Source organism: Lemur catta, chromosome 3, assembly GCF_020740605.2.
Source record: "Lemur catta isolate mLemCat1 chromosome 3, mLemCat1.pri, whole genome shotgun sequence".
NCBI classification, from domain to species: domain Eukaryota; kingdom Metazoa; phylum Chordata; class Mammalia; order Primates; family Lemuridae; genus Lemur; species Lemur catta.
The window spans coordinates 76932255-76959974 of NC_059130.1; the positions used below are offsets into that span (position 1 = coordinate 76932255).

The following is a 27720-nucleotide window of genomic DNA, read 5'->3' on the forward strand; positions in this document are numbered from 1 at the left end:
TTGTATCAGTGTAATATTGAAACACATCTCACTTAAAATTTAGAAAGTAGCCCTAAGCACAAAGAAGCCAACTCCCATAGGCCATACATAAATCTGAGTAGAAAAGCAGAGTGGAGAATATTTAGTCTTCAATGAAAAGAAGAGACAAAAATAATACTGGGGAGGAATTATTGAAGACAGCTGAGTCCAAAGGTGTAGACAATACTTTCTCTAAGACCCAAGACTGTGGTATACTTCTTTAAATACTAACACAATCTTAGACTGCATTAAGTGAAAAATAATGATAATAGGAAGGAAATCCTACTGCATTCTGTGTTGATCAGAACCAATCTACAGGACATGTTTGTGTCTGTGCACACTGTATTTTAGGACAACCAGAAAACCTAGACTATATCCACAAGAGAACAACCTGTGTGGGAGTTAACATACAACTCTTTTGACATGTCATGGAAAGTGAAATATAGGACTGTAGTATCCAAAGAGATATAGGAGGTATAAAAGAGAGTTGTAGAAAAAAATGCAATTCATATTATTTTTATTTTCATCTTAAAAAAGGGCAACACGGAGCTTATTTCATAATATATGGATTGACATTCATTTACTTAATGCTGTATAATTGATACATATATGATATATATTGGGGCTCTGCTCAAAATTTATTTTACTAATAAGGTTGTATAGTCAAAAAAAAGGATAACTGGTCTAGGGAATAGAATACAGGGAAAACAAAATATGACTGAGGCTTCATGGTACTTGTCTTCAAATATTACAACGCTTTTCTTTTACAAGAAGGAATAGATTTATTCTGTATTTCTTCAGAGGCAGAACTTGAGTAAGTGGCTAAAAATTACAAGGATTACCACCTAATATAAGAATGTTCTAGTAATTAAAATTATCAAACCAGGAAATAGGTTGCCTTGGGAAATAATGAGCTTTTAATCCTTTGTGTGGTCAAGACAAAAAATGGATAACTCTGTACCATTAAAACTGCAAAAGAGATATCTGATTGCACAACAGTCCAAGTCAGAAAATCTCTAAAACTGCTTCTTATATGCAAATATTAATAACTGATGATTATATGAAGTACTTAATATGAATATTATTGTATAGTAAAGAATTTTACTGGCCTTTGTCCCTGGTTCCTAGGAGGGAGTCTCTAAATGCTTGGAATTTCCAGAGTTATAGGAGTGTCTCTGTTATGCTTATGAGGTGACTCATGGTGGGCCTACAGACAGCTTCAGGATGGGGGCTAACCCTGCCAAAAGACCAACCATATGATTAGAGAGTTGGGGCTTTGCACCAGGTGACATCAGCCTGACCTCCTAATTTCCAGGGAGTGGAAGGGGACTGGAGACTGAGTTCAATCCTAGGGCCAATCAATCACACCCACATAGTGAAACCCCAGTAAAAATTCTGGACTCAAAGTTCAGTAGAGATTCCTGGTTGGAAAACACACTAACGTGCTAGGTGGGTGACATGTTCTGATTTGATGGCGAGAAGGCAAAGAGGCGCTGCATTCAGGACCCTCCAAGATCTTGCCCTAACTAAGTGTCTCTTCATTTGGCTGTGCCTGAGTTATATCCTTTATTATATAAAACTGTACTCATAAGTATAGTACTTTCCTGATTTCTGTGAGTCATTCTAGCGAGTTATTGAATGTGAGGGGGTTGTGGGAACTCCCAAATTTGTAGCCAGTTGGTCAGAAGTGCAAGTGGCCTGGAGACCCCCCTGAACTTGTGGCTGGGGTCTAACGTGGGGGAGTCATGTGGAGGACTGCACTGTTGTGGGATCTGTGCTAGTTCTAGGTAGTTAGTGCCAGAATTAAACTGCAATACACCAAAAAATATATTTCAGTACACAGGCTGGTGTTAAATCAGTAGGGACTGAAACAGAATGATTATATTTAATACATTTGCTCTAAACATATTCACTCTAAGCTTTAGTGTTGAATGTAGTAGACCCCTTATCATAAGTGGAGGATATGTTCCAAGACCCTCAGTGGATGCCTGAAACTGTGGATAGTACTGAATCTTATATACACTACGTATGAATTTCTTTTTCTTTCTTCACAATTTTATGGATAGAAAATTCATTCTTATTGTAGATCTTAGTAACTTTAGCATACAATTTTTTTCTTTCCTTATTAAATAAGAACTTTTATCTTTTCACTAAAGGAAGCATTTTTCAGCATCTCTTTGATATATCCAAATGGCCTGCATCACTCCTCTTATGCTCTGGGGCCATCATTTTAAAAAAATAAAGGTTACTTGTAAATAAGCACTGTGATACCACAACAGTTGATCTGATAACAGTTGATCTGATAAAGTGACTAATGCGTAACTAACACATACAGAGTAGATATTCTGGACAAAGGGATGATTCACAGCCCACGGAAGACAGAGTGGGACAGCATGAGATTACATCATGCTGTTCAGAATGGTGTGCAACTTAAAATTTATGAACTGTTTATTTCTGTAATTTTCCGTTTAATATTTTCAAACCATAGCTAATAGAAACTGTGGAAAGCAAAATCATGGATAAGATGGGACTACAGTATAGGCATTCACTTCCTCCCAACGCTAAAACAGACATTTCTGTGCACATGAAGTTGCATATTTCAGAAGGTAACCTCTTACTAGAGAAAGAATACTAAATAGGTAGATATTTAATGTATACTGATACTATAAAGATTTGCATAATACTTAGAAAATAATAATGCTTTTGTTATTGGCTACAAAGTGAAACAATTCTACAAAAGAAAAAAGGGAAGAACAAAGAAGAAACAACATTTAGCACTGTCAACAAAATAATTCTGCTAAAAATATAGGCTACAACAATGAAGTGTGTTAATTATTACCTGGTCTGTAAATTCATGTCAACCAAGAGCTAAACTGAAGGTTTAATATTTAACATTTATTAATAATAAAAAACAAAACAAACACATTCACAGGTTGTACCTACCAAAAATAGTCAAAATACATTAACACCTCAGATTATTGATTAAAATTCATTAGCAGGTCCTAGAAAAATTAAATATTTTTAGACTAATTTAAATGTGTTTTTTCACAAGTACATGTATTTTTTCACATTTCACATGTAAGGCAGCACAATTAAGTTCATGCCAACATTCTATATTTAATTAGTGAACGTGAGGTGCTTACCTGGTTTAACAGCTCGCCCACATAGCTGGGGTTGTAGAAGAACTTGTAACATGGCAGGGTTGTTTAAACTTTTCATAATTTGTACTGGATTTGGCTCCGGAAGTAAGCCCTTTTGATTACTGTGCATCTTTAATGAATACAGAAGTAAGAAACGTCAGAACAAGCATAAGTGCAAAAGATGTCATTTTAAAGGCTTTCTTCCAGAAATTCTCATTTATCCGATTAAGATCTATTTTATGACATAAGCAATTTGATTTGTATATTTTTATATACTTTCTACCACAGTTCTTAATTACAGTGTTAGATGTTCTACCATATACGTGACATGAAATCCTCATAGAATATCTTAGTTAAATACTAACTGGCTTCAAGAGGACTCACAATTTAGTACAATAATCTCTTCATTAAACTAAAATAGAAAGATGACAAGGGAATCTGAAGTTATTAACAGGGAGATAACATGTTGACATAAGATGAACACACTGATACTACAGAACAGCCTTATTATAATGTTGATCTGAAGTTTAATAATGTGGGTTGCCTTACAATTCAAAGTTTTCTTATAATAAAGGTCTTTATTTCATTAATTTAATCCTCTACTATGAGACTAAACTGAACTGTCCTTACAAATATGTAATCGAGTAGCTTCCTAAAAATACAAAATTGTTTTCAGCTTTAACAAACAGCCTGAGAGGTGAGGATATTAAAATAATAATAGAAAAGGAAAACTATAAACTTCTAGCCACGAGAAAATGGAGAATGGACAAAAACAACTGGATCCCTCTCCCCATCTAGATTCTGAGATGGGGAGGATCATGGATCTGAGCAACTACCACAAAACCTGTGAAAACCCCAGGGGAGACAAGGTATGAAGGTAAACACCGGCAGAGAGCATGAGAGAGCCTGAATCCACACACAGGATAATCTGGGGAAGAGCTTTTGAGTTGTCTAGCTACTTTGCTCCCTCCACCCTGCCTTCGTGCGAGCATGGCTTTCCTGGCCCGCACAGCAAGGCAGGAAAACAGCAGCATCAGCCCAGTGACAGCCACAGGACCTTAACAGCAGGGTGGCACATAAGCCCAGAGGTAATGGGGGCCAGATAACACTGGGTGCAGGCAGACCAGCTGGTCACTGAAAATCTCCTTCCTATCTGCCCCAACCGTCTCAGTTCCTCCCTTCAGCGCCAGCTGAGCAGGGTTACAACTGAAGAAGGCAGAATTTGGAAAAGAGCAGGGTTGGGTGTGGAGGTGAAGAGAAGGTCTCTAAGGTGCAGGGCTGGGGTGGGAAAAGGACTGTGGTCAAGCCTGGATGGTGAAGGCAGAGCTTCTCTCACCTGAAGTCTTTGCCAGCCTTCCCTAAACCCTAGCTAGGACCAGGCTTTAGCTCTCTCCTGATTACCTCCTTTCCCCCGGCCTCTAAATGGTGACGTATAAGGAAGCTGACATTCCTCCCAGGGAAATATGTATTCATTAAAAAAAAAAAATAGCTAGGCATCTGGAGAATGCAGTCACTAAAAAATAATGGTAACAAATGGAACCACCTATAAGAGAGAAAGCAGAATTAATGGATAGGAAACAATAAGAATGTCAAACATAATAGACAGTCTAAAAAAGAAAATGGATTTTTATAGGTAATATGAAATAAAAACAAGCAGTTATAAAGAATAACCAATGAGAAATATCGAGTATGAAAGACATAAATGTTGAGAAAAAGTATTACAATAGCAGCTCTCACTTACTATATAGACTTGGTTTTGTTCTAAGTACTTTATATGGATTAGATCACTTAATCCTCAAAAAACAATTTTATAAAGGTAGGTGTTATTATCCCCACTCTATAGATGAGGAAACTGAAGAAACTCAAAGCATTATTCTTAACCTGTGTCCTATGCTTTAACAGAGAGGTTAAATAGAAGGATGTATGTGACTAAAAACCAAAATAGCAATCTGAAAGATCGGGTTAAGGAAACAGAAAATTCTAACAAACAAGAAAAAGCAAAGCTATGAAAAGGATTAACACCTATATAATAGGAGTCCCTGAAGGAGATGAAAATAAGAAGGAAATCTTTGAAGAAATAAGGCCTTAGAAATTTCCCATTATTAAAGAAAAATTAAAGACCACAGAATGAAAGGATTCACAGTTTCCCAAATATAATGACTAAACAAAAAACACACCTAGGCACATTTTTTGGCATGAAATTTAAAAACATCAAAGCCAAGGAAAAACCGCTAAAAGCTTCCAGTGAGACGGAAGGAAGGAAAAAGAAATACTCCAAAGTAAAAAGAAACAGCTTAATATCATCTTCTATCTCAAAGCATCAACACTGGATTCAAGAAGACAATGAATTCATATTTTCAAAGTGTTACAGGAAAAGAACTCTCAACCTAGATATAGAGATTCATCTAATCTATTATTTAAATATAAAAAGAAATAAAAATATTCCCAACTATACAAGTTCTTGAAAGTTTTTATCACATGAATATCCTCTTTCAAAATGTCCTACGAGGAAGTATTCCAGTGAAAAAAGAAATAAATGCAAGATGTTATTACATGATATGTGGAAATTAAGGTATATAATATTGTAATTTTCATCTTACACACAAAGCCACAATCATAAAAACAACAACAAAAAAATCAAGGCAATCCTAAAGTAAAAACATAGACACCAATATGGGAGTAGGTAGGGTAGGAGGGAGGAAGCGGACGGAGGTGAGAATGAGTTCAGTGGGAAGACAGAGGTACTGGCAAACCGAGAGCTGTTACTAAGTTAGGGACCATTGCCAGGAGGGTAAAGATAGAATGTGTAACTCTCAAACCAGAAGAAATTCTTATCTATCCACAGTAGATGGGAAATGAAAATAAAGGGAAAAAATACAGTTAAACATGAAATAAGATGGCAAAAATGATCCTAACAGAACAATAATCAATACACATGTGCTCTAAATGCACCAATTAAAGACAGGGATGCTCATATTTGATTTTTTAAAAAGGTAAAACAACATGTTGGCTATAAGACACACACCTAAAACAAAATAATATAGAAATATGGAAAGGCTGATAAAAGAATGGCAAATATAAATCATAAGAAAGTTGAGGTAGCCATTTCAACAATAGAAAAAAAATTTTCAAGGTGGAAAAACACATACCTTGGTAAAATAATCTACTAAGTGAAGTATCCCAAGAATGGAAAAACAAGCACCACATGTACTCACCATCAAATTGGTTTTTATTGATCAACACTTACGTGCACATACAGTAATAACATTCACTGGGTGTCGGGCAGATGCAGGGGGAGGAGGGAATGGGTATATACACACCTAATGGGTGCAGTGCACACCGTCTGGGGGAGGGACACACTTGAAACTCTGACTCGGGTGGGGCAAGGGCAATACACGTAGCCTAAACATTTCTACCCCCATAATATGCTGAAATAAAAAAAAATTAAAAAAATTAAAATATGATATCATTTTTCCATTGGAAAAAAAAAAAGAATTCAAGGTAGTGGAGAGTTTTAAATGTTGCAACGAGACCAAGCAATAAAAGACTGAAAAATCCCCACTAGATGTGAATATTAAGAAACCCCTGTTACTCTTAATGAGAACACATTTACTTGAATAGGGGAGGCAGAAACTACATTGCATTAGGCTGAGAGGGAAAGGGGGAATTAAGAAATGGTAGCAATGCATGGGGCCTAATTGTTCAAGAAACTCTGGTTACATGGTTATAAAGAGAGAATTTTTTTTTTATTTTTTTTTTTTGAGACAGAGTCTCGCTTTGTTGCCTGGGCTAGAGTGAGTGCCGTGGCATCAGCCTAGCTCACAGCAACCTCAAACTCCTGGGCTTAAACGATCCTACTGCCTCAGCCTCCCGAGTAGCTGGGACTACAGGCATGTGCCACCATGCCCGGCTAATTTTTTTTCTATATATATATTTTAGTTGGCTAGATAATTTCTTTCTATTTTTAGTAGAGATGGGGTCTCGCTCTTGCTCAGGCTGGTCTCGAACTCCTGAGGTCAAGCAATCCACCCACCTCGGCCTCCCAGAGTGCTAGGATTACAGGCGTGAGCCACCGCGCCTGGCCTGAGAGAATTTTTAAAGGAAAAGACTGGAGCATGTTTCTAGCAGATGGGATGCAACTAGTGGAGCAACAAGTGAAAATCAGCAGAAAGGTGAGGACCAAGAGCCCTGAGGATGGGGACACGGTCATGAGCTCCTGCTTTGGCAGTGCAAGGCACAGCTCTTCCTCCAAGAGAGCAGGGACCTTTACTGGCCTCTAGTTCACTGATGAACCCTAAACTTCTCTAACAGTGCCTAGCACCTAGTGGGTTCCCAATATATTTGTGGGATGAATGCTATTGAAGAGAGAAGGGAGTGAAAAACGGAGGCACATTTGCTGGTGGCGGGGGCTCGGGGGAAGGATAGTTGAATGAATGAGTCCAACACAGCCTTCATATCTCTATAAGGTAGGAGCCAAGATCATCTGAGAGAAAGGACAAAAGCAGGAATAGAGTGACGGTTTTAGACAGTTGCTGTAGAAAATGGTAGAAAAGAGCTGATGAGAGATGAGCTAGAGATTTGATGGAGGGCCAGCTAAAAACATAGCCACTTGTTTATAGTGGCATCAAGCCACCCAGTTGTTTTTCTCCAAGAAGACAGCACTGACTTCAGAAGTAGGTGACTGGATGGACTCAGAACTGTAAACTCAGCAAATCGAATCCAACAAAAAGACAACCACAGGAAATGAAGTTGATAGTGAACGAATGGCTGTAGTAGTGAATTATGCAAGCAAGAATGTAAAAATGACAGAAGAACCTATGAGGGGACAGACAAATCAAGAAAAAAGGTGAGATCAAAGAGTAAGAGGAGGAGGGTGGGAGACTGGAGCATAGAGGATAACAGCAACCTCCTGTCTCTGCCTCCCTCCTCTAACCTCCTCTTTCTCCAGTGTATCTACAGTCACTTCAGACAAATCTCTTGATGGCTTAACTATGATCCTGTCAATACTTTGTTTATATATTTTATAAATTCCCACTGCTTATTATCAAATTCATCTAAACTCTCTGGCTGAGTGCTCAACAGTCTTCCTTGCTTTGGCATCAACCTGTATCCAAACATCCCTGTATATACCCTGTCCAACCAGACCACTTGCCATTCTGCAGGCGTAGGAATTCAGCTCATACCATTGTGTGGGTGGTTCTGTTCCACCTAGAGCGACTACTCACTCTCCCTCCTTAGAGTTGTCACATTTAGCAAGTAAAAATACAGGATGCCCACTTAAATTCAAAGTTCAGATAAACAATGAATAATTTTTTGATAGAAGTATGTTTCATGCAAAATCTGTATTTCTCTGGCAATCCTATCCTCCACCCCCATCAACACATCAATATCTTATCCATCCTTAAATATCACACTCAAATGTCATCTTCATCATAAAGTCTCTCCCAATTCCTTCAAAAGTATATTCCTTCATTCAATCAATGAATATTTACTATGCTAAATATAGGGTTAAAAACTGTGAAGAAGGAATAGTCTCTACCTGCAAGGAACTTCCAAGTTAGAGAAGCAGAGAGAAGTAGACAGTTGCTATAAAAAAGTAGGTACAGGCCGGGCGCGGTGGCTCATGCCTATAATCCTAGCCCTCTGGGAGGCTGAGGCGGGTGGATCGCTCAAGGTCAGGAGTTCAAGACCAGCCTGAGCAACAGCGAGACCCCGTCTCTACTAAAAATAGAAAGAAATTATCTGGCCAACTAAAATATATAGAGAAAAAATTAGCCGGGCATGGTGGCGCATGCTTGTAGTCCCAGCTACTCGGGAGGCTGAGGCAGTAGGATCACTTAAGCCCAGGAGTTTGAGGTTGCTGTGAGCTAGGCTGATGCCACGGCACTCACTCTAGCCTGGGCAATAAAGCGAAACTCTGTCTCAAAAAAAAAAAGTAGGTACAATATGCCATTGTCAGCAAAAGCAGGCATGTCTTCCTGCTTTTGCAATGGACGCGAAAACTTCTTGAAAAAAGAGGCGTGTTACACTCAAAACTTAGAACTGAACACAAACTCAAATATTCACTGAATGACTGAAATTCCTTCAAAAAACTTCTCAAGATGAATATAAACATATTAAACATTTAACTAAATATAATTTCTTTCTTTTTTTTTTTTTTTTTGAGACAGAGTCTCCCTCTGTTCCCCGGGCTAGAGTGAGTGACGTGGCGTCAGCCTAGCTCACAGCAACCTCAAACTCCTGGGCTCAAGCGATGCTACTGCCTCAGCCTCCTGGGTAGCTGGGACTACAGGCATGTGCCACCATGCCCGGCTAATTTTTTTTCTATATATATTTTAGTCGGCCAGATAATTTCTTTCTATTTTTTTAGTAGAGAAGGAGTCTTGAACTCCTGACCTTGAGCGATCCACCCGCCTCGGCCTCCCAGAGTGCTAGGATTACAGGTGTGAGCCACCGTGCCCGGCCTATAATTTCTTTTTTTGTGACATATTCTGGCTTGATTTCACAAAGAAACCATTAGGCAACTTTTTTTTTTTTTTTGAGACAGAGCCTTGCTCAGTCGCCCCCTGCTAGAATGCAGTGGCGTCACCATAAGCTCACTGCAACCTCAAATTCTTGGGCTCAAGCAATCCTCCTGCCTCAGTCTCCTGAGTAGCTGGTACTACAGGTATGCACCACTGCGCCCAGTGAATTTTTTCTATTTTTAGTAGAGACAGGGTCTCACTCTTGGCTCAGGCTGGTCTGGAACTCCTGAGCTCAAGCAATACTCTCACCTCAACCTCCCAGGGTGCTAGGATTATAGGCATGAGCCACCATGCCCGGCTGCCAACATTTTTAAAAAAGAAAAATGTCTTCAATATAATGGAAATATAATGATGATCCAATCAACGATAGGTTAGATCTGCGGTCCCCAACCCCGGACCATGGACTGATACTGGTCCATGGTCTGTTAGGAACCAGGCCACACAGCAGGAGGTGAGCAAGTGAAGCTTCATCTGTATTTATAGCCGCTCCCCATCACTCCCATCACCACCTGAGCTCCGCCTCCTGTCAGACCAGCCTTGGCATTAGATTCTGCATTATGGTGAACTGTATAATTATTTCATTGTATATTACAATGTGATAATAATAGAAATAAAGTACACAGTAAATGTAATGCCCTTGAATCATCCCAAAACCACCCCCTACCCTGATCTGTGGAAAAATTGTCTTCCATGAAACCTGTCCCTGGTGCCAAGAAGATTGGGGACCGTTGGATTAGATAAATTAAAATAGTTACTAGAATCTTCAGTATCCTAAAAGAGAAAAAAACAAGAAACAGCTTACCACTCGTTGAGCCGCTATCAATGCTGCTAAGGTACTTCGCCCTGGTGCTCCTGGGGCACAGAAGGAAACCTGGACTTTGCTTCCCTTGATGGTCACCCCGTCTGCTGCTTGCTGAACCTCCTCAGCCTGCCCTGCCGTGTTATATTCAACCACTGCAAAGCCGCCAACGTAACTACCTTCATCCTGTGCAAGCTGATGGGATACATTTTATTAAAAGGGAATTCTGATATTTATTTAGAAACATTTATTTGCAATATATAATTTTCAAATCCAAGAAGTATATCAGAGCATGATACTGGTGAAAAAAATGTACTCTTTCTCTATAAAAATAAAGTTTACTGATTGCTTAGATGCAGTTCTTCCTGAAGACAGGAAGATAAACAAGAGTCTGTAAAGTTTCTTTTTAATTCTCTGATTTTCTAATCTGTTTTAACAGTCAAAGCCCAAATGGTAAGAGTCCCTACATATTAAGAAATATATATAACTGATAATTTATAGGAAAAATGAGGACATAATTAAAACTTTCTTTAAAACAAAATTTACCAGATACGTGGATAGTGAAACACACTGAACAATTATTTAATATTTGACCGCATGTCAACGTAAAATAGTTAATATTATCGAGATGAAAGGTAGGAAGAACAGTATTTTAGGCAGATCCTAGGAATTTCATCAAGTGTACCAAAGCAAGCCTTATTTAGGAAAATTGTGCCCCGGGTTTGTTAAAATACCGCAACACCACACAACTTTTATTTTTCTGAAAGTGCCCTAAATAAATCCCTGCCATGTAGAACTCAATCTATCTCCAGTCACCCACCTGTAAGAGTGTAAAGGAAGATACTAAAGTCCTGGATCTGGTACAAAGAGCAAAAATAGAATAAAATGAGACACTAAAATGTTTCTAAGTTTTGAATATGTCTGAATTACCTTAAATATATTTATGGTATAAACAGATAAATGTGACAAAATTCAGCTTGGTGTGTCTTTGATATTATAATTAAATCATTTCTTAGTCCTTTTTAGTTTCTTTTCTCTTATTTTTGAAGCTTAACTTTACTTTCTTCTAGGTTTAAACCAAATTTCTAGTTTTCCTTCACACTACATCTTCCCTTTAAAACTGTCCTCAAATGTCTTTTCCTCTATAAAACTTTTTCGAATACTGAAGTTATTTCATTAATCATTTGGAAACTTTAAAAATATTTTTTACTATTCCTGCTTCATTAGGATGATCTTCATACCTATATAAATTGTAATATCATCTGAGTCTTTCAAAAGACAAAATCATTTTAAGTCCCTAGAATCAGTAGTTTCAGGGAGAACTGCTTAGGTTCAATATGAGCGCCATTCTAAGATGTAATGGTCTGACTTGTAATCTAGTCAATGTTCTATTATTTTGAAGTATTTAGCAGAAGCTAAATAGTCACTCAAAAATACTGTAGCAAACATTTTTTTTATCAGGTGTAAAGCTAGACTAGATAACGTCTAAGGTCCCTTCCAACTCTGGGATTCGTAATTTGAATATGATTTTGTTAAGGTCCCTCTAATTGTGGGCTTCATAATTCAAATATAATTCATGATAAACGGATTTTCCCTCACATTTGCTTCAAAGTCCTCAACTAAAGGTACAAAGAATTATGTACGGCCACAGGATGACATCACTACATAATTCTTAGTATTCAAGAATAGCACCTCAAGAAGCCAATCAACTTTTAATAACTGGACAAAGATTGAGTAAAAGATTTGTCACAAAATATTCTAATTTTATACAGTTTGGAAAGTTTGATGCTTATTATATTGGGATTAGAGGGGTAGAGATATAAGAAAAAGATGGCAGCACTAATCTTAAAAACACACATCACATTATTCCGGATCTCACTCATATGTAGAATCTAAACAAGTTGATCTCACAGAAGTAGAGAATAGAATGGTGGTTACCAGGGGCTGGGGCAACTGGCAGCGGGTGGAGGTATTGGAGAGATGTTGGTCAAAGTATACAAAATGTCAATGAGATAGGAGGAATGGGTTAAAAAGATATTTTGTACAACATGGTGACTATAGGTATAATAATAACAATATATTGTATTCTTAAAAATGCTAAGAAAGTGGATATTCTCACCACAAAAATGATAGCTGTGAGATAGCACAAATGTTCACTAGCTAGATTTAATCATCCACAATATAGATATATTAATACCTCATGTTGAACATAATTTTATCATCCATTTTTTAAAAATCATAAAATATATATACACTCCAAGTCCAAAATTTCTACTGCAATACTAAGAACTCAACAAATGTAAGATTGAAGAAAAATAGACAGAGAAGGAGTACAGAAGAAAAGGCAGTAAAGGGAAGAGAGAGAAGGAAGAAATGAAGAGAAGCAAGAGAGAAAGAATTGATTAGCTGCTACATAAAATCTGTAGGGAAAGGAGGTCTATACAGTATACATTTCTATTTATCAGGATATATTTAATTTTACAATGATAAAGAGCTTAAAAATTCTCACCAGTGTTGTCAGTTTTCAGGATCTTCTCTAAATGTCTCACCTACCATGACCCCATTAAAACAGAGTTATACATTCTTTTTAAACCTCAAAATATTTTTCTTTTCCTTCATAATATCACTCTTCATACAGGGTTTGCGATTATTTGCTTGCTTGTCAGTCTCTTCTCCAGAATGATGAGGTTTTGAGATAGAGTATCTTTTTATTCTCTGCATTTCTGACACTTGGCATAGTGTCTGGCACAGAGAAGATGGCAAGTCAGAGTTGGATAGGTGAATGGATCAATGGGTAAATAATGGGACAAATGGATGGAATGAGAAGGTGAATGGGTAAGCAATGGATTTGCTAAGGCATAATTAACTACCTAACAATATTCTCTGGCCTATCAACAGAAGGAACTGATTTAAAATTTCCCATAACATTAAAGTCTTAATTACCGACTAAAACAGAATTAAACTATTCACTGTGATATTCACAAATTAGTTAAGTGCATGTAAAATAGACACATATGCATATATTTTTAAATGTTTCTAATGATCTCTTAAAAATACGTACCTGGCAAAACACAGGTTTATGGACACTGGAAAAAAATTGCAACAGCTCTTCTGAATCCCTGTAGTCACTAGGGAGTTTATCAATACAAAGGCACTTAGAATGAATGAGCTCTGAGGCCAATAGATTAACATCCATCCATTGTGCAAAGAGTGCTGATGCTCCCAACTGTTTACCCAATAGCTCCAGTCTAGCCTTTGCAGCAAAGTCCTTTTTCATGTATTCCACAAATCCATAGCCTTTGGAATGGCCAGTAACTTCACTGTAGACCAGAAAACATCTCTCGATATTTCCATAAGCACGAACAAGTTCTTCAAACTCTTCTAATGTAAAAGAAATGGGCAGGTTGGTAATACACAGCAAAGCATCTGTTGGCTGGAGCTGGACTATTAAGTCTTTTCCTCGAAATGAATATTGATGAAATGTCTGAATTGCATTCCGTGCTTGTTCTCCATTCAATAACGTAACAAAAGCTGGAAGATAATAAAATGAATTAAAGAGCTTTCTAGGCCAGTGTTTTCAAACTTTTTTGACTGTGACCCACAGTAAGAAATACATTTTATGTCTGTGACTTAGTACACACATATATTTTTTTCTGAAACAAAACCATCATTAAGTAATACCCCTACTATATGCAATACACTGATTAATTTTTATTCTATTTTCCTGTGTTTTTTAATGCTGACAAGTCCACTAAACTAATTTTATGACCCGTAACCTAAATAGAAAGTATAGGAATTATATTAGGAGTTTCACTGTAAAATCCTAAAATGTTCTGGGATTTTTTTGATTTTTTGATTTTTTAAATAATCTTTTCCAACCACACACATATTTAATTTTTCTTCCCAACAACCAGTGACACAACATTTTACAAAGCATTTATAAAAACCCTCACTGGAATAAAATGAGGTTACAAAACCTTTTTTTATTTCGAGAGTTCTAAAAGGCCCTGTTTGATAGCAAGGACCTGAAAAAATGAAGGTACAGCAAAAAGACACCCAGATGCTCAAAGGAGGCCAGTTCTTTCTCCAATTCATATACATTTCCTTGAAATCATATTAATTAGATTGAAACAACACACACACATATACAACTTGATATACTTTCTTTTTTAAGTATTACAGGTACAAATAATTGTGGTTACATGAATCGCTTTTACAAAGCTTGAGTCACGTTATAGGAGTGCCTGTCACCCAGAAATTGTTCATTGTACCCGTTACGTAGGTTTTTACCCATCCCTTCCTCTTCCTCCCCCCTGGTTGATTTCCATTGAGTTTTACTTCCTTCTATGCACATGTGAGCTCATTAGTTAGTTCCAATTTAGTAATGAGTACATGTGGTGTTTGTTTTTCCATTCTTCAGATCCCTCATTTAAATAGTGGTCTCCAGTTCCATCCAAATTGCTGCAAAAGGCATTAATACATCCTTTTTTATCCCTGAGTATACTCCATGGTATACATATACCACATTTTGTTAATCCACTTGTGAATTGATGGCCACTTGGGCTGATTCCACATTTTCACAAAATTGTAAATTGTGCTGCAATAAACGTTCAAGTGCAGGTGTCTTTTTCATAAAATGACTTCATTTCCTTTGGGTAAATACCCAGTAATGGGATTGCTGGATCAAATGTAGGTTGACTTTAAGGTCTCTGAGGAATCTCCATACCATTTTCCATAGAGGTTGTACTAATTTGCAGTCCCATCAATGGTGTATGAGTATTCCTTTCTCCCTGCATCCATAGCAGCATCTGTTTTTGGACTTTTAAATAAAGACCATTCTGATTGGAATACGGTACTATATCTCATTGTGGTTTTAATTTGCATTTCCCTAATGATTAGTGATGTTGATCATTTTTTCATATGTTTATTGACAATTTGTCTATCTTCTTTTGAAAAGCTTCTGTTCATGTCTTTTACCCACTTTTTAATAGGGTTGCTTGATTTTTTTCTTGCTGATTTGCTTGAGTTCTTTGTAGATTCTGGTTATTAGCCTTTATCAGACATATAGCTTGCAAATATTTTCTCCCATTCTATAGGCTATTTGCTCTGTTAATTATTTCCTTGGCTGTGTAGAGCTTTTTAATTTAATCAAGTCCCCTTTATTTTTGGTGTTTCTGTGATTGCCTTTGGGATCGTCTTCATAAATTCTTTGCCCAGGTCAGTATCTAGAAAAGTTTTCCCCACATTTTCTTCTAGAATTCTTATAGTTTCATGCCTTACATTTAAGTCCTTTATCCATCTTGAATTAATTTTTGTAAGTGGTGAGAGATAAGGATCCTGTTTCATTCTTCTGCATGTGGCTATCCAATTTTCCCAGCACCATTTACTGCATAGGGATTCTTTTCCCCAGTGTATACTGTTGTCTGCTTTGTCAACGATCAGATGGTTATATGTGGATAGTTTTATATCTGGGTTTTCTGTTCTGTTCCACTGGTCTATGCCTCTATTTTTGTGCCAGCACCATGCTGATTTAGTTACTACAGCCTTGCAGTATAGTTTGAAGTCTGGTAAGGTGATGCCTCCCAATTTGTTCCTTTTGCTTAAGGATGCTTTGGCTGTTTGGCTCTTTTCCGGTTCTACACGAAGCATAGAATTATTTTTTCTAGCTCTGTAAAATAGGATGTTGGTATTTTGATGGGAATTGCATTGAATCTGTAAATCACTTTAGGTAGTATGGACATTTTAACAATGTTGATTCTACCGATCCATGAGCATGATATGTTTTTCCACTTGTTTGTATCTCTGATATACTTTTTTGATAAACAATATCAAATGAAAAAATTACAGGATTCTAATCTTGGATAAGAAACTTAACTTTACATCTTTATGAAACAATAAAAAGCATTTTCCTGTCTACCTAATGAAATTGTTTCAGCATCAAGCAACAAATGCAATATGACAATTTATATAATCAAAAACATGATACAAATATAAGGTTCTAAATCAATGAAATATGCACATTCACATCTGATAAAATTAAATTTTAACCATCAATTTGTTTAATCTGTTGTCATAAAAGAACATAAAATATTTTGACCAATTGTACAGGAAAAATTTAAAGCCCCCATTAAAACAAATAACACAGGACAATCCACAAATTACAAATCAATTGCTCTCTAAGAGTTCCTCCCTCTCCCTCTAGAACATACTGTGAAGTTGTTCCATGTGAGCATTTCATTTACTCAAATTAAATTAGAACAACGTGGTAATATGCTGTAAATGGCATATATATATCAAGAGAAAAAGAAGGAATTTAAATAGCATGGGCAATTTGCTTGTCATTTCACTCAGTCTGCTCTTTCCTCCATTGCTCTTAGTGCCCATGCAGCTCTCAGAGTGAGAGCGTCTCACCACACTGAGTGTGATGCTAACATTTAGAAAAATACATTTGTCATTTAACATGGTCTCCACATGCAAGGAACCTATTGCCAAAGGAACAGCTAACTCTTCCAACATTAGAGAAAAAATGGCTTTGCTGCCCTGACTGAGACTATCTGTTGGTTTCCAACACTGTTTTAAAAAGGGGCTGGAATTGTTTTGATTCTATGTCTTTTTCCTTATGCTGACATAAAATACCACTTAACTCTATTTTTCTAAAACAAGGATATGAGTCAACAGTTTGTAAATACTGGTTATGTTCCTATATCAGCCCACAAAATCATTAGCTCTTACTTGACTTTAATTCTCAGGGCACTTGAAACTGTTAATCATTCCCCCTTCCTTAACTTCCTTGATATATTCTTTCCTGATTCTGCTCATAACTGTCCAAACACCCCTTCCTCTATTTCCTTTCTAGATCTTTCTCCTCCACTCACGTCTGGAGGGTGGTACTCCTCAGGGCACCTTCCTGACAGACTCACTCATGGTAACACCTGTGTGGCCGTATCCGGCAGTCCCAAACCTCCGAATCTCTCCTCTCTCACTCCACACCCTCTTCCCCTCAAGCAATCATGTCCGTTCCCATTTACTCAGTATCATGTGCCAGGCACCAAGTTAGACACTGGAAATGCGCTGGTGAACAGAACAGGTAAGATCTCTTTCAACAGAACTCACAATCCAAAAGGGGACGCTAGACACTTAACAAAGAGTTACAAATGCGGTATCAGCAAAGAAGTACGAGGAGCTATGAAAGCAATTAAACAGAGAAAAATAACCTTGTCTCAGGACTCAAAGACGTCGTTCTACCCTTGTAACTCCCAAATCTGTGTTTCTAACCTTCCCTTCCCTATATATCTGCACACTGACTCTCAAGCATAACTCAGGATCAGCACCCTATCCCTGAGCCCACCCCAATCCCAATTCTGCTCATCTTCCTTTATCCCATACTTCAGTTGGTAGCACCACATTCACAAATCAAAAACCTGGCAGTTAACCTAGACCCTGTCTCCCTCGTCTCCAATATAAAAAGAATCTTCAAATTCCACACTTCAAATGGGTCTTAAACCCATCCTTTTTTCTTTATTCCTGTAGCTTTTCCTCTTTTTTCTTTGTCTTTCTTTTTTTTAAGAGACAGGATCTCATTCTGGCACCCAGGCTGGAGTGCAATAGGGTAATCATATGTCACTGTCACTGCAGCCTCAAACTCCTGGGCTCAAGCAATCCTCCCACCTCAGCCTCTTGAGTAGCTGGGACTACAGGTGCGCACCACCACACCTGGCTAACGTTTTTTGTATGTAGAGACAGAGTGTCGCAATGTTGCCCAGCCTGGTCTCAAATTCCAGGCCTCAAGCAATCCTCCCATCTTGGCAGGAGGGTGATTTAGGGTTTATAGTATACGTGTTTAACTTATCACAGTCTACTGTCAAGTGGAATTATATTATTCAGGTACTGCATAAGAAATTTGTAACAGTATACTTCCATTTCTCCCCTGCCAACATTTGTATTATTACTATTAATATATTTTATTTCTACATGTATTATAAACCTCACAATACAGTGTTATTTTGCTTTTAACATTCAATTATCTTTTGAAGAGATTTAAATATTAAGAAAAAAGTCTTTACCAACGTAATGACCACATCTGGTATATGTCACTTTGTTGTGTAGGTCCAGATTTCCATCAACTGTATCTTCCTGCTTGAAGGACTTCCTAAAGTAACTCTTATAATGCAAGTTTAATGGTGATGAATTCTTTCAACTTTTGTGTGACTGAAAAACATCTTTATTTCACCTCATTTCTGAAAGATATTTTCTATGGGTAAAAAATCCTATGCTGGGCCGGGCGCGGTGGCTCACGCCTGTAATCCTAGCTCTGGGAGGCCGAGGCGGGTGGATCACTCGAGGTCAGGAGTTCGAGACCAGCCTGAGCAAGAGTGAGACCCCGTCTCTACTAAAAATAGAAAGAAATTATCTGGCCAACTAAAAATATATATACAAAAAAATTTAGCCGGGCATGGTGGCTCATGCCTGTAGTCCCAGCTACTCGGGAGGCTGAGGCAGTAGGATTGCTTAAGCCCAGGAGTCTGAGGTTGCTGTGAGCTAGGCTGACGCCACGGCACTCACTCTAGCCCGGGCAACAAAGTGAGACTCTGTCTCAAAAAAAAAAAAAAAAAAAAATCCTATGCTGACCTTTGTTTTCTTTTAGTAAACAAAGAAAAGATGATGCCCCATGGTCTTCTCACTTGTGTTGTTTCCAAGAAATCTGTGGTTGTCTTTATCTTTGCCCCTCTAAATGTAAAGTATCCCTTTTTCTGGCTGTTTTTAAGATTTTTCTCTTTATCACTAATTATAGCAATTTGACTATAATGTACCTTGTAGTTTTCTTCATGCTTTTGTTTTTGGAGTTAGTTGAGCTTTATGGATCTCTGGGATTAGAGTTTTCATCCTATGTCAAAAATTTTTAGCCATTAATTCTTCAAATATTTTTTCTGCACTACCTCCCCTATCCCCCTGTGACAGGGACTCCAATATTTGGATTCTTGAAGTTGTCCCACAGTTGACTGATACTCTGTTCACGTATTATAGTCTTTTTTCTCTCTGTTTCATTTTGGATAGTCTCTATCATTGTTTTCAAGTTTATTAATCTTTTCTTCTACAATGTCTACTCTACTGTTAATCCTATCCAGTATATTTTTCATTTTTTTATCCTTTTTGTTTTTCAATTTCAAAATATTACAGGGGTACAAACAGTACAAATGTTTTGGTTACACGGATTGCTTTTGCACTGCCTGAGTCAAAGTTATAAGTGTGCCCATCACCCAAATAGTGTACACTGTACCTGTTAGGTATGATTTCACCTATCCCATTCTCTCTCCTCCCACCTACATGATTTCTGTTGAGTTTTACTTCCATCTGTGCACATCGGTGCTGACTGGTCAGTTCCAATTTAATAGTGAGTACATGTGGTGTTTGTTTTTCCATTCTTGTGATACTTAGGACAATGGTCTCCAAGTTAACAACCTTGGAATTAAACAAGTCAGCCAAAAATAAAGAACAGAGAATTAAGAGGAAGGAATAAAGCCTACAAAAATATGGGATTATGTACAGAGGCCAAACATAAGACTTATAGGCATCCCTGAGAGTGAAGAAGAAAACACACAAGGGTTGGAAAGCCTATTTGAGGGAATAATTGAGGAAAACTTCCCTGGTTTTGCTAGAAACTTAGATATCCAGGTACAAGAAGCTCAACGAATACCTGGGAGATTCATCACAAAGAGGCAATAACCACAACACATAGTCATCAGACTGGCCAAAATTAACATGACGGAGGAACTCCTGGGAGCCACAGGTGAAAACATCAGGTAACTTACAAAGGAAAACCCAAAAGCTAACCTCATCTTCAGTCTTCTTAAACAAAATAATGGCCAGTCTAGAATTTTGTGTCCTGAAAAACTAAGTTTCTTATATGAGGGGGAAATAAAGACTTTTTCAGACAAGGAAACACTAAGGGAATTTGTCAAGACTAGACCTGTCCTGCAGGAAGTACTCAGATCTGCATTATACATCAATCAGCACAAAAGAAACCCACCCACCAGTGTATTTTTCATTTCATACATTGTAATTTTCATCTCTAGAAGTTTGATTTGGATAATTTTTTATATATTCCATGCCCCTATTTACCATGTTCAATCTTTACTATAACTTTTTATGCACATCGAACACAGTTACAAAAATTGGTTGAATGTCCACTTTCATTAATTCATCTGTGCCCCTTCTAGGCCAGTTTCAGTTGATTTATTTTTCTCTTCATTATACGCTGTATTTTCCTGCTTCTTCACCATGTCTAATATTTTTTTATTGGATGTCAGACATCGTAAACTTTACCTTGTTGGATGTCAGATGTTTTTGTATTCATATAAATATTCCTGAGTTTTGTTCCAGGATGTGGCTAAGTTACCAGGAAACAGTTTGATCCTTTCTGGTCTTGTTTTTAAGTTTTGTTAGATAAGACAAGAACATCATTAGTCTTAGAGTTCATTTTCCCCACTCTTAAGACAAAACCCTGAGTATTCCTCCTGATGTCCCAGGAATTATGAAGTTTATCATCCTGGCTAGTAGAAATGCCACTATTCCTGGCTACATGTGAGCTGTAAAGACTGTTACCTCTAATCCCTTTGTCGCTATCTAGTAACATTGAAATTGTACATACCTATGACATAGCACTTCAATTATGGAGAAACAGTTGAAGTATATAATAGAAGACAACTAAAAGGACATTCATTGCAACATCGTTTGAAATACTGGAAAAGTTAAAGCTTCCTGAGTTAATGTAATATTAAAGCTTCCTGAATGCCTATCCTGAATTAATGTAATGAATACGTTAATTGTGATAAATTCACATGACAATTATATGTAGCAGTTTAAATCAATGAACTAGAGTCACATATATCAATGTGGAAAGATCTGAAAACAACATTGAGTTAAAAACAAAAAAGTAAGTTATTAAATAAAACACAGTAGTATATCATTTACAAAAAGCTTAAAAGAAGACACAGAATAATACTATTTTATATATACATATACAAATAAATGGTAAAATTACAGGTATTAGTCAAGATAATGTGGTAAGAAACAGCCCCACAATCTCAATGACATAACAAAACAAAAGGTTTTCTTCTTGTTCATGCTATATATCCCATGCTGAAGGTAAGGAAGGAGAAGCTTTGCTCATTATAGTTGCTCTAAGACCTAGGTTGAAAGAGGCTCTGTTACCTTCCCTGAATACTTTAGCAGGGGGAAGGGTGAACAGTGAATCACATGCTGGCCCTGAAAGCTTCCCCCTAGAAGGGATGCATGTCATTTCCATTCTTGTTTCCTTCATCAAAAAGCATATCACAAGTCCACTCCTAACTTCAAAGAGGGACAGGTTAAGTACTATCTTACCTGTGCCCAGAACAAAAAAGAACAAGAATCTGCAAACAGCTATAATGACTACCACAATATAACAGCAGAAATTGGAAAAAATGCTCCCAATCCATAAGTGTTTTCATAAGGAGGGACGGAGGAAATGGAATTAGTAGCAGAAACTGAATTTCATCTGTATCTGTAATGTTCCTTTTTACTATTTCTTTAAAAAACCTGAAAATAGTCAATAAAGCTACTTTAGGCTGTAGCATCTATATACAAATATATTAACAAAATATTAACATTTGCTAATTTGGGAGTAGATGTGTACATAGTGGTTATATCATCCTCCAAACTTTATTTTCTTCATTATCTGAAAAAGATGCTTTTAAACAATTAAATATCACGTGCACACAAAGGAAATAACCTAGTTTAGTCTTTTAGTCTCACAATATAGAACTAATACCCAGAAAAACTAAGCAAGTTTCCCAATTTGTCCAGCTAAAGGTCAAATCACACAGTCTATTCCCTAAGTCCAGAAATACATCATTAAAATATCATAGGGACATCAAGCCCTATGATATTTTATGAAAAACACTCATTATAACAGAACATTCATTATAAAAATTCATAAATCTAGTAACATATTAATTTATGTGAGTAAAATTTAGAATACTTATATTATTTTCAGAAAATAAATTGTATAACATTTATATTATTTAATGCTTAAGAATTTCATTAAAGCACGAAAAGACACTAAGCTTTCTTGTTCTATGATGAATACATGTAGAATCAAAATGAAATTAGATGCTTAGAACTGAAATCTTACCTGTTCGTTTATTTCTGTCCACATAACAATACTTTAACTCATAGTCTTTTAGCAAATCATGAACCTCCTGAAAAAGACAAAACCACAAATTCAATAAACACATAAATAATAATCTTTTAGTAGGCACTAGGCACTAGATTCACTTCTTTTATTAAAACTCAGGAAGAACAGAGTGAAGTCAAGCTGCCAAGGTCATATAGCTAGGAATCTGCTGAGAGGAGCTTCACCCAATCGGCCTGGCTCCAAAGATAACACTCATGGCCGGGCGCGGTGGCTCACGCCTGTAATCCTAGCTCTGGGAGGCCGAGGCGGGTGGATCGCTCGAGGTCAGGAGTTCGAGACCAGCCTGAGCAAGAGTGAGACCCCGTCTCTACTAAAAATAGAAAGAAATTATCTGGCCAACTAAAAATATATATACAAAAAAATTAGCCGGGCATGGTGGCTCATGCCTGTAGTCCCAGCTACTCGGGAGGCTGAGGCAGTAGGATCGCTTAAGCCCAGGAGTTTGAGGTTGCTGTGAGCTAGGCTGATGCCACGGCACTCACTCTAGCCCGGGTAACAAAGTGAGACTCTGTCTCAAAAAAAAAAAAAAAAAAAACAAAGACAACACTCATAACCTCATGCCATACTGCCTTATTCCTTCCAGTATTAACTTCAAAAATAGTACACTATCATTAATAGTTACAAAAACAATACCATGAGTGCTCTAACAAGTAATCATATAAGTAATATGGAAATGGAAAATAAATAAGAGGACAGGTACAGTTGAGAAATATTTTCCCTTTTAACCCAAGGCAAGAGGGGAAAAAAGTGATGCAACAAAGTATAAAAATATAAAGCTGGGTGAAAAACAGATAATTCTCTATGATAAAAACAATAAAGGTAAAGTTGATAATTTAGTATTCCTTACTAGTGAGCCAATATTACAAATATTTTAAAAAACATACACTTACCAATTTTGCAAAATAGTTTTCTGAATCATATGGTACTATGTTCAATATCCAAATTAGTTTATTTTACTATACTAATTTTTTATCTTGAAAACTTCAATGTTTTCTTAGACTTACAGAAACATTTACTATAGTCTTCATTAAGAAAACATAACTCTTCTCAATAGCCTAACATAAACATCTTGCCAATTGACTAATTTAATACTTTATATAGAAGGTGACATAGTTTTGTTTGAAGGGATCCAGTGTGTACTTTTAGTTGCACAGAATCTAATCTCTCATTTCACTGGTTAACAGTCATCAAACGCTAGATAAAGAAAATATGATACTGCTCTTCCTTCACTTTATCAAGTATCTGTAAACAAATGACATGTTGTTACTCATTCAGCTAAGAGAACCACCTCAGAGGGAGCTTAAATATTCAAAGATGCATTTTGTGACTTGAAAACACCCATATTTCTAATCATAGCTCCGTCTATGTATCAGATGTGGGATACAGAGTTTGCCAACTGGGAAACCTTACAAAGCTTCCCACAAAGAAAAAAACCAATTATTTTTCCCCATGCCCTGGTTGCTCTGACCCAGGCAAAAGTGGGTCATCCCTCAATTTGAGCCTTGGTAAGTTGGCCAAATTAAAAACAAAACCTGAAAGAGAGTCCTAACAACCATTTGCCAAAATTCTCCCATGCTGTTACATAGAACTGAGAGTATTAAAATTATAGTTCCCTATACTAATCTAGCCTTATAACATTTCCACTAACTTACTAATTTTAAAGAATGAAATAGCACCTTTGATGAACACACTTTGTCCTCTGACTGCCATTATCAGTTACAAATTTCTTAGAGCAAGATAAGTTAATCAAAATTGGTATTACTAATAGATAGCTTTAGTAACCTAGCATCAATACCTGCCTGAGTTTCCAGCCTACTGGCATGCCCTACAGATTTTAGGCTTGCCAGCCCTCACAATCATGCGAACCAATTCCTTAAAATAACATTCTGGATGCTAATCCTCTGTTGTTAACTGTATTGTAAATGTATTCCCCTAGAACGAGATCTTTTTGCTCATCTATGGGGTTTCTGGTGAAGAGGAAGTTTTTCATTTTAATGAAGTCAAATTTATCAATCTTCTTCCTTAAAATTATGCTTTGCGTGCCTTAAGAAGTCCTTTCCTAACTGATATAATCGTATTTCCTTTTGTTTTTTAACAGTGTAAAATATTTTCCTTTCATATTTCAATTTGAAGTTTGTTTTGTCTGGTGTGAGATAGAGGGGATTTTTCTTCTTTTCCCTTATGGGAAATTGATTTTATTTTTTTCCCATATGGGTAACCAGCTGTCAGGGCATCATCATTGTATAGTTCATCCTTTCCTCGATGATGTACAAAGCCATCTCCCTCATCTCTCAAGTTCCAAGATTTATATGGATTTTCTTGCCTCTTGCTTTTTTTTTTTTTTTTTTGAGACAGTCTCACTCTGTTGCCCGGGCTAGAGTGCGTGGCAGTCAGCCTAGATCACAGCAACTTCAAACTCCGGGGCTGGGCTAGAGTGCGTGGTGTCAGCCTAGATCACAAACTCCTGGGCTCAAGCAATCCTTCCGCCTCAGCCTCCCGAGTAGCTGGGACTACAGGCATGCGCCACCATGCCCGCTAATTTTTTCTACGTATATTTTTAGTTGTCCAGCTCATTTCTATTTTTTAGTAGAGACAGGAGTCTTGCTCTTGCACAGGCTGGTCTCAAACTCCTGAGCTCGAGGGATCCTCCTGCCTCGGCCTCCCAGAGTGCTAGGATTACAGGCGTGAGCCACTGCACCCAGCCTTGTCTCTTGCTTTTGATTCCATTGGACATTGTCTATTCTGTGCTAATATTATACTGTCTTAAATAATATAGCTTTATAAGTCTTGATATCTGTTAAACAAATGCTCTTTTTAATTGCTATATAATATTCCCTGTTAAGAATATACAATAATTTGCTTAACCAATCTCCTGTTGATGGACATTTGAGTTGTTTCTACCTTGGGGCTACCAAGAATAAAGCTGGAAGTAGAACTGCTGAGTAGAATATACTAAGGAGTAGAATTGCTAAATTATATAATAGGGATATGTTTATCCTTAAGAGAAACTGCAAGTTTTCTAAGATTTTTTAACCAATTTATACATTCACCAGCAGAATATGAGTTACAATTGTTCCACATTCTAGCCAACACCCGGTATTTTCTGTGTTTTTAATTTAGCTGGTGGAAGTGCAGATATATCCAATTATGGTCTTATTTTGAATTTCCTTGATGCATAATATTACGGACCTTTTTATTTGCTTACTGACCATTTGGGTATTCCTTTTTTGCGAAATGCCTGTTCTAATCTTACACTGGGTTGTCTTTATTAATTTGTAGAATTTCTTTATAAAATCTAGATTGTTTTTATTAATTTATTTACAAAAATAGCATATACAAAAACACATATATGCTTTGTTTTGTTTTGTTTTTGCTTGGAATTGCATTTGGATGTCTCACACCAATGCTTTGTCAAATATAGGTCTTGCAAACATCTTCTTTGAGCCTGTGGTCTGCCTATTCACTTATTAATAATGTCTTTTTGGCCAGGTGCAATGGGTCATGCCTGTAATTCTAGCACTCTGGGAGGCCAAAGCAGGAAGACTGCTTGAGCTCAGGAGTTGCAGACCAGCCTAAGCAAGAGCAAGACCCCACCTCTATAAAAAAAGGAAAACTACCTGGGAATAGAGGTATGAGCCTGTAGTCCCGGCTACTTGGGAGGCTGAGGCAGGAGGATCACTTGAGTTCAGGAGTTTGAGGTTGCAGTGAGCTATGATGATGTCACTACACTGTAGCCCAGGTGACAGAGCAAGACTCTGCCTCAAAACAAAAAAAAAACAAAAAAAAAAGTCTTTCTGATGAGAAGATACTAATTTTAACAAGGTCCAATCGATCATATTTTCTTTTCCAGTTAATGTTTTTTGTGTCCTGTTTAAGAAAACTTTACCTACCCAAGGTCATGAGCACATTGCTCTATCTTTTCTTCTGGAAAGTTTATTGTCCTAACATTTACATTTAGGTTATGACCCATCTTAAAGAATTTTTCTAAATGGTGTTAGGCAGGGGTCAAGGTTCAATTTTTTTCTATATGAATATCAAACTACCCCAGCATCATTTATTGAAAAGATCATTCTTTCTACAACTGAACTGCTATATTATGTATGGGTTAATTTCTGGACTCCATATTCTGTTGTACTGGTCTATTTGTCTAGTTGTTGCACCAATATCACTTTATATAAATGATTATAGCTTTATAGTAAGCTTTTGAAATCTGGTAGCGTAAGTCTTCCAACTTTTTTCCCTTCAAAATTATCTTGGCTATTCTACGTCCTTCGCGTTTCTGTATAAATTTTAGAATCAGCTTATTGGCTTCCATAAAAAAATACTGTTAGGAATTTGAGTGGGATTGCATTGACACTATAAATCAGTTTGGGAATAATTGACATCTAAATAATACTGAGTTTTCCAATCTGTAAATATGGAATGTTCTTCCATTTATTGAGGTCTTCTAAAATTCTTCTCTGAAATATTTATATTCTTCAGTATAGAGATTTTATATTTTTTATTGGATTTTATTACATTTGATATTTGAAGTTGATTTTTAGAATTTGATTTTTAATTTTCTAGCAATTGTTAGTATATAGAAATATGTTGTCATATGTTGACCTTCCATGTATCAACATTGCTAAATTCATTTAATTCTAAGTCTATTATAGTCTTTTTATTTTTTATATACATAATCATGTTATCTGCAAATAGTTTCACATTTTTTTTGATCTTCAAACTTTATTTATTTAGCTGTACTGTGCTAGCCAGGATTTCCAATACAATCTTGAGTAAAACTGATCCCTGTATTGTTCCTAATCTCAGGGGGAAAGCTGTCAATATTTCACCATTGAATATGTCTGCTTTGGGTTGTTCTAGTTAATCTTTTAAGTTTCAGGATATTCTTTTCTATTCCTGCTTACTGTGAATTTTATGAAGAATGCATGTTAAATTTTGTCAAATGCTTTTTCTGCATCTATTGAGATGACTTAAATCCCATCTCCTTGACAGTGATCTCCA

The 27720-nt window shown here is 36.8% G+C and overlaps 1 protein-coding gene across 6 annotated transcripts in view; it reads right to left on the reverse strand.

Moving 5' to 3' along the window:
- Nucleotides 1-27720, reverse strand: part of RAVER2 (ribonucleoprotein, PTB binding 2) — a 72691-nt gene that overhangs the window by 29441 nt on the left and 15530 nt on the right. For all 6 annotated transcript variants that reach the window (XM_045547839.1, XM_045547837.1, XM_045547836.1 and 3 more), the window contains exons 2-5: nucleotides 22654-22720; nucleotides 13543-14012; nucleotides 10485-10676; nucleotides 3162-3288 (exon numbers count right to left, since the gene is read on the reverse strand). In XM_045547839.1, the coding sequence (XP_045403795.1) occupies nucleotides 3162-3288; nucleotides 10485-10676; nucleotides 13543-14012; nucleotides 22654-22720 (856 nt within the window). The remainder of the gene's footprint in view (nucleotides 1-3161; nucleotides 3289-10484; nucleotides 10677-13542; nucleotides 14013-22653; nucleotides 22721-27720) is intronic.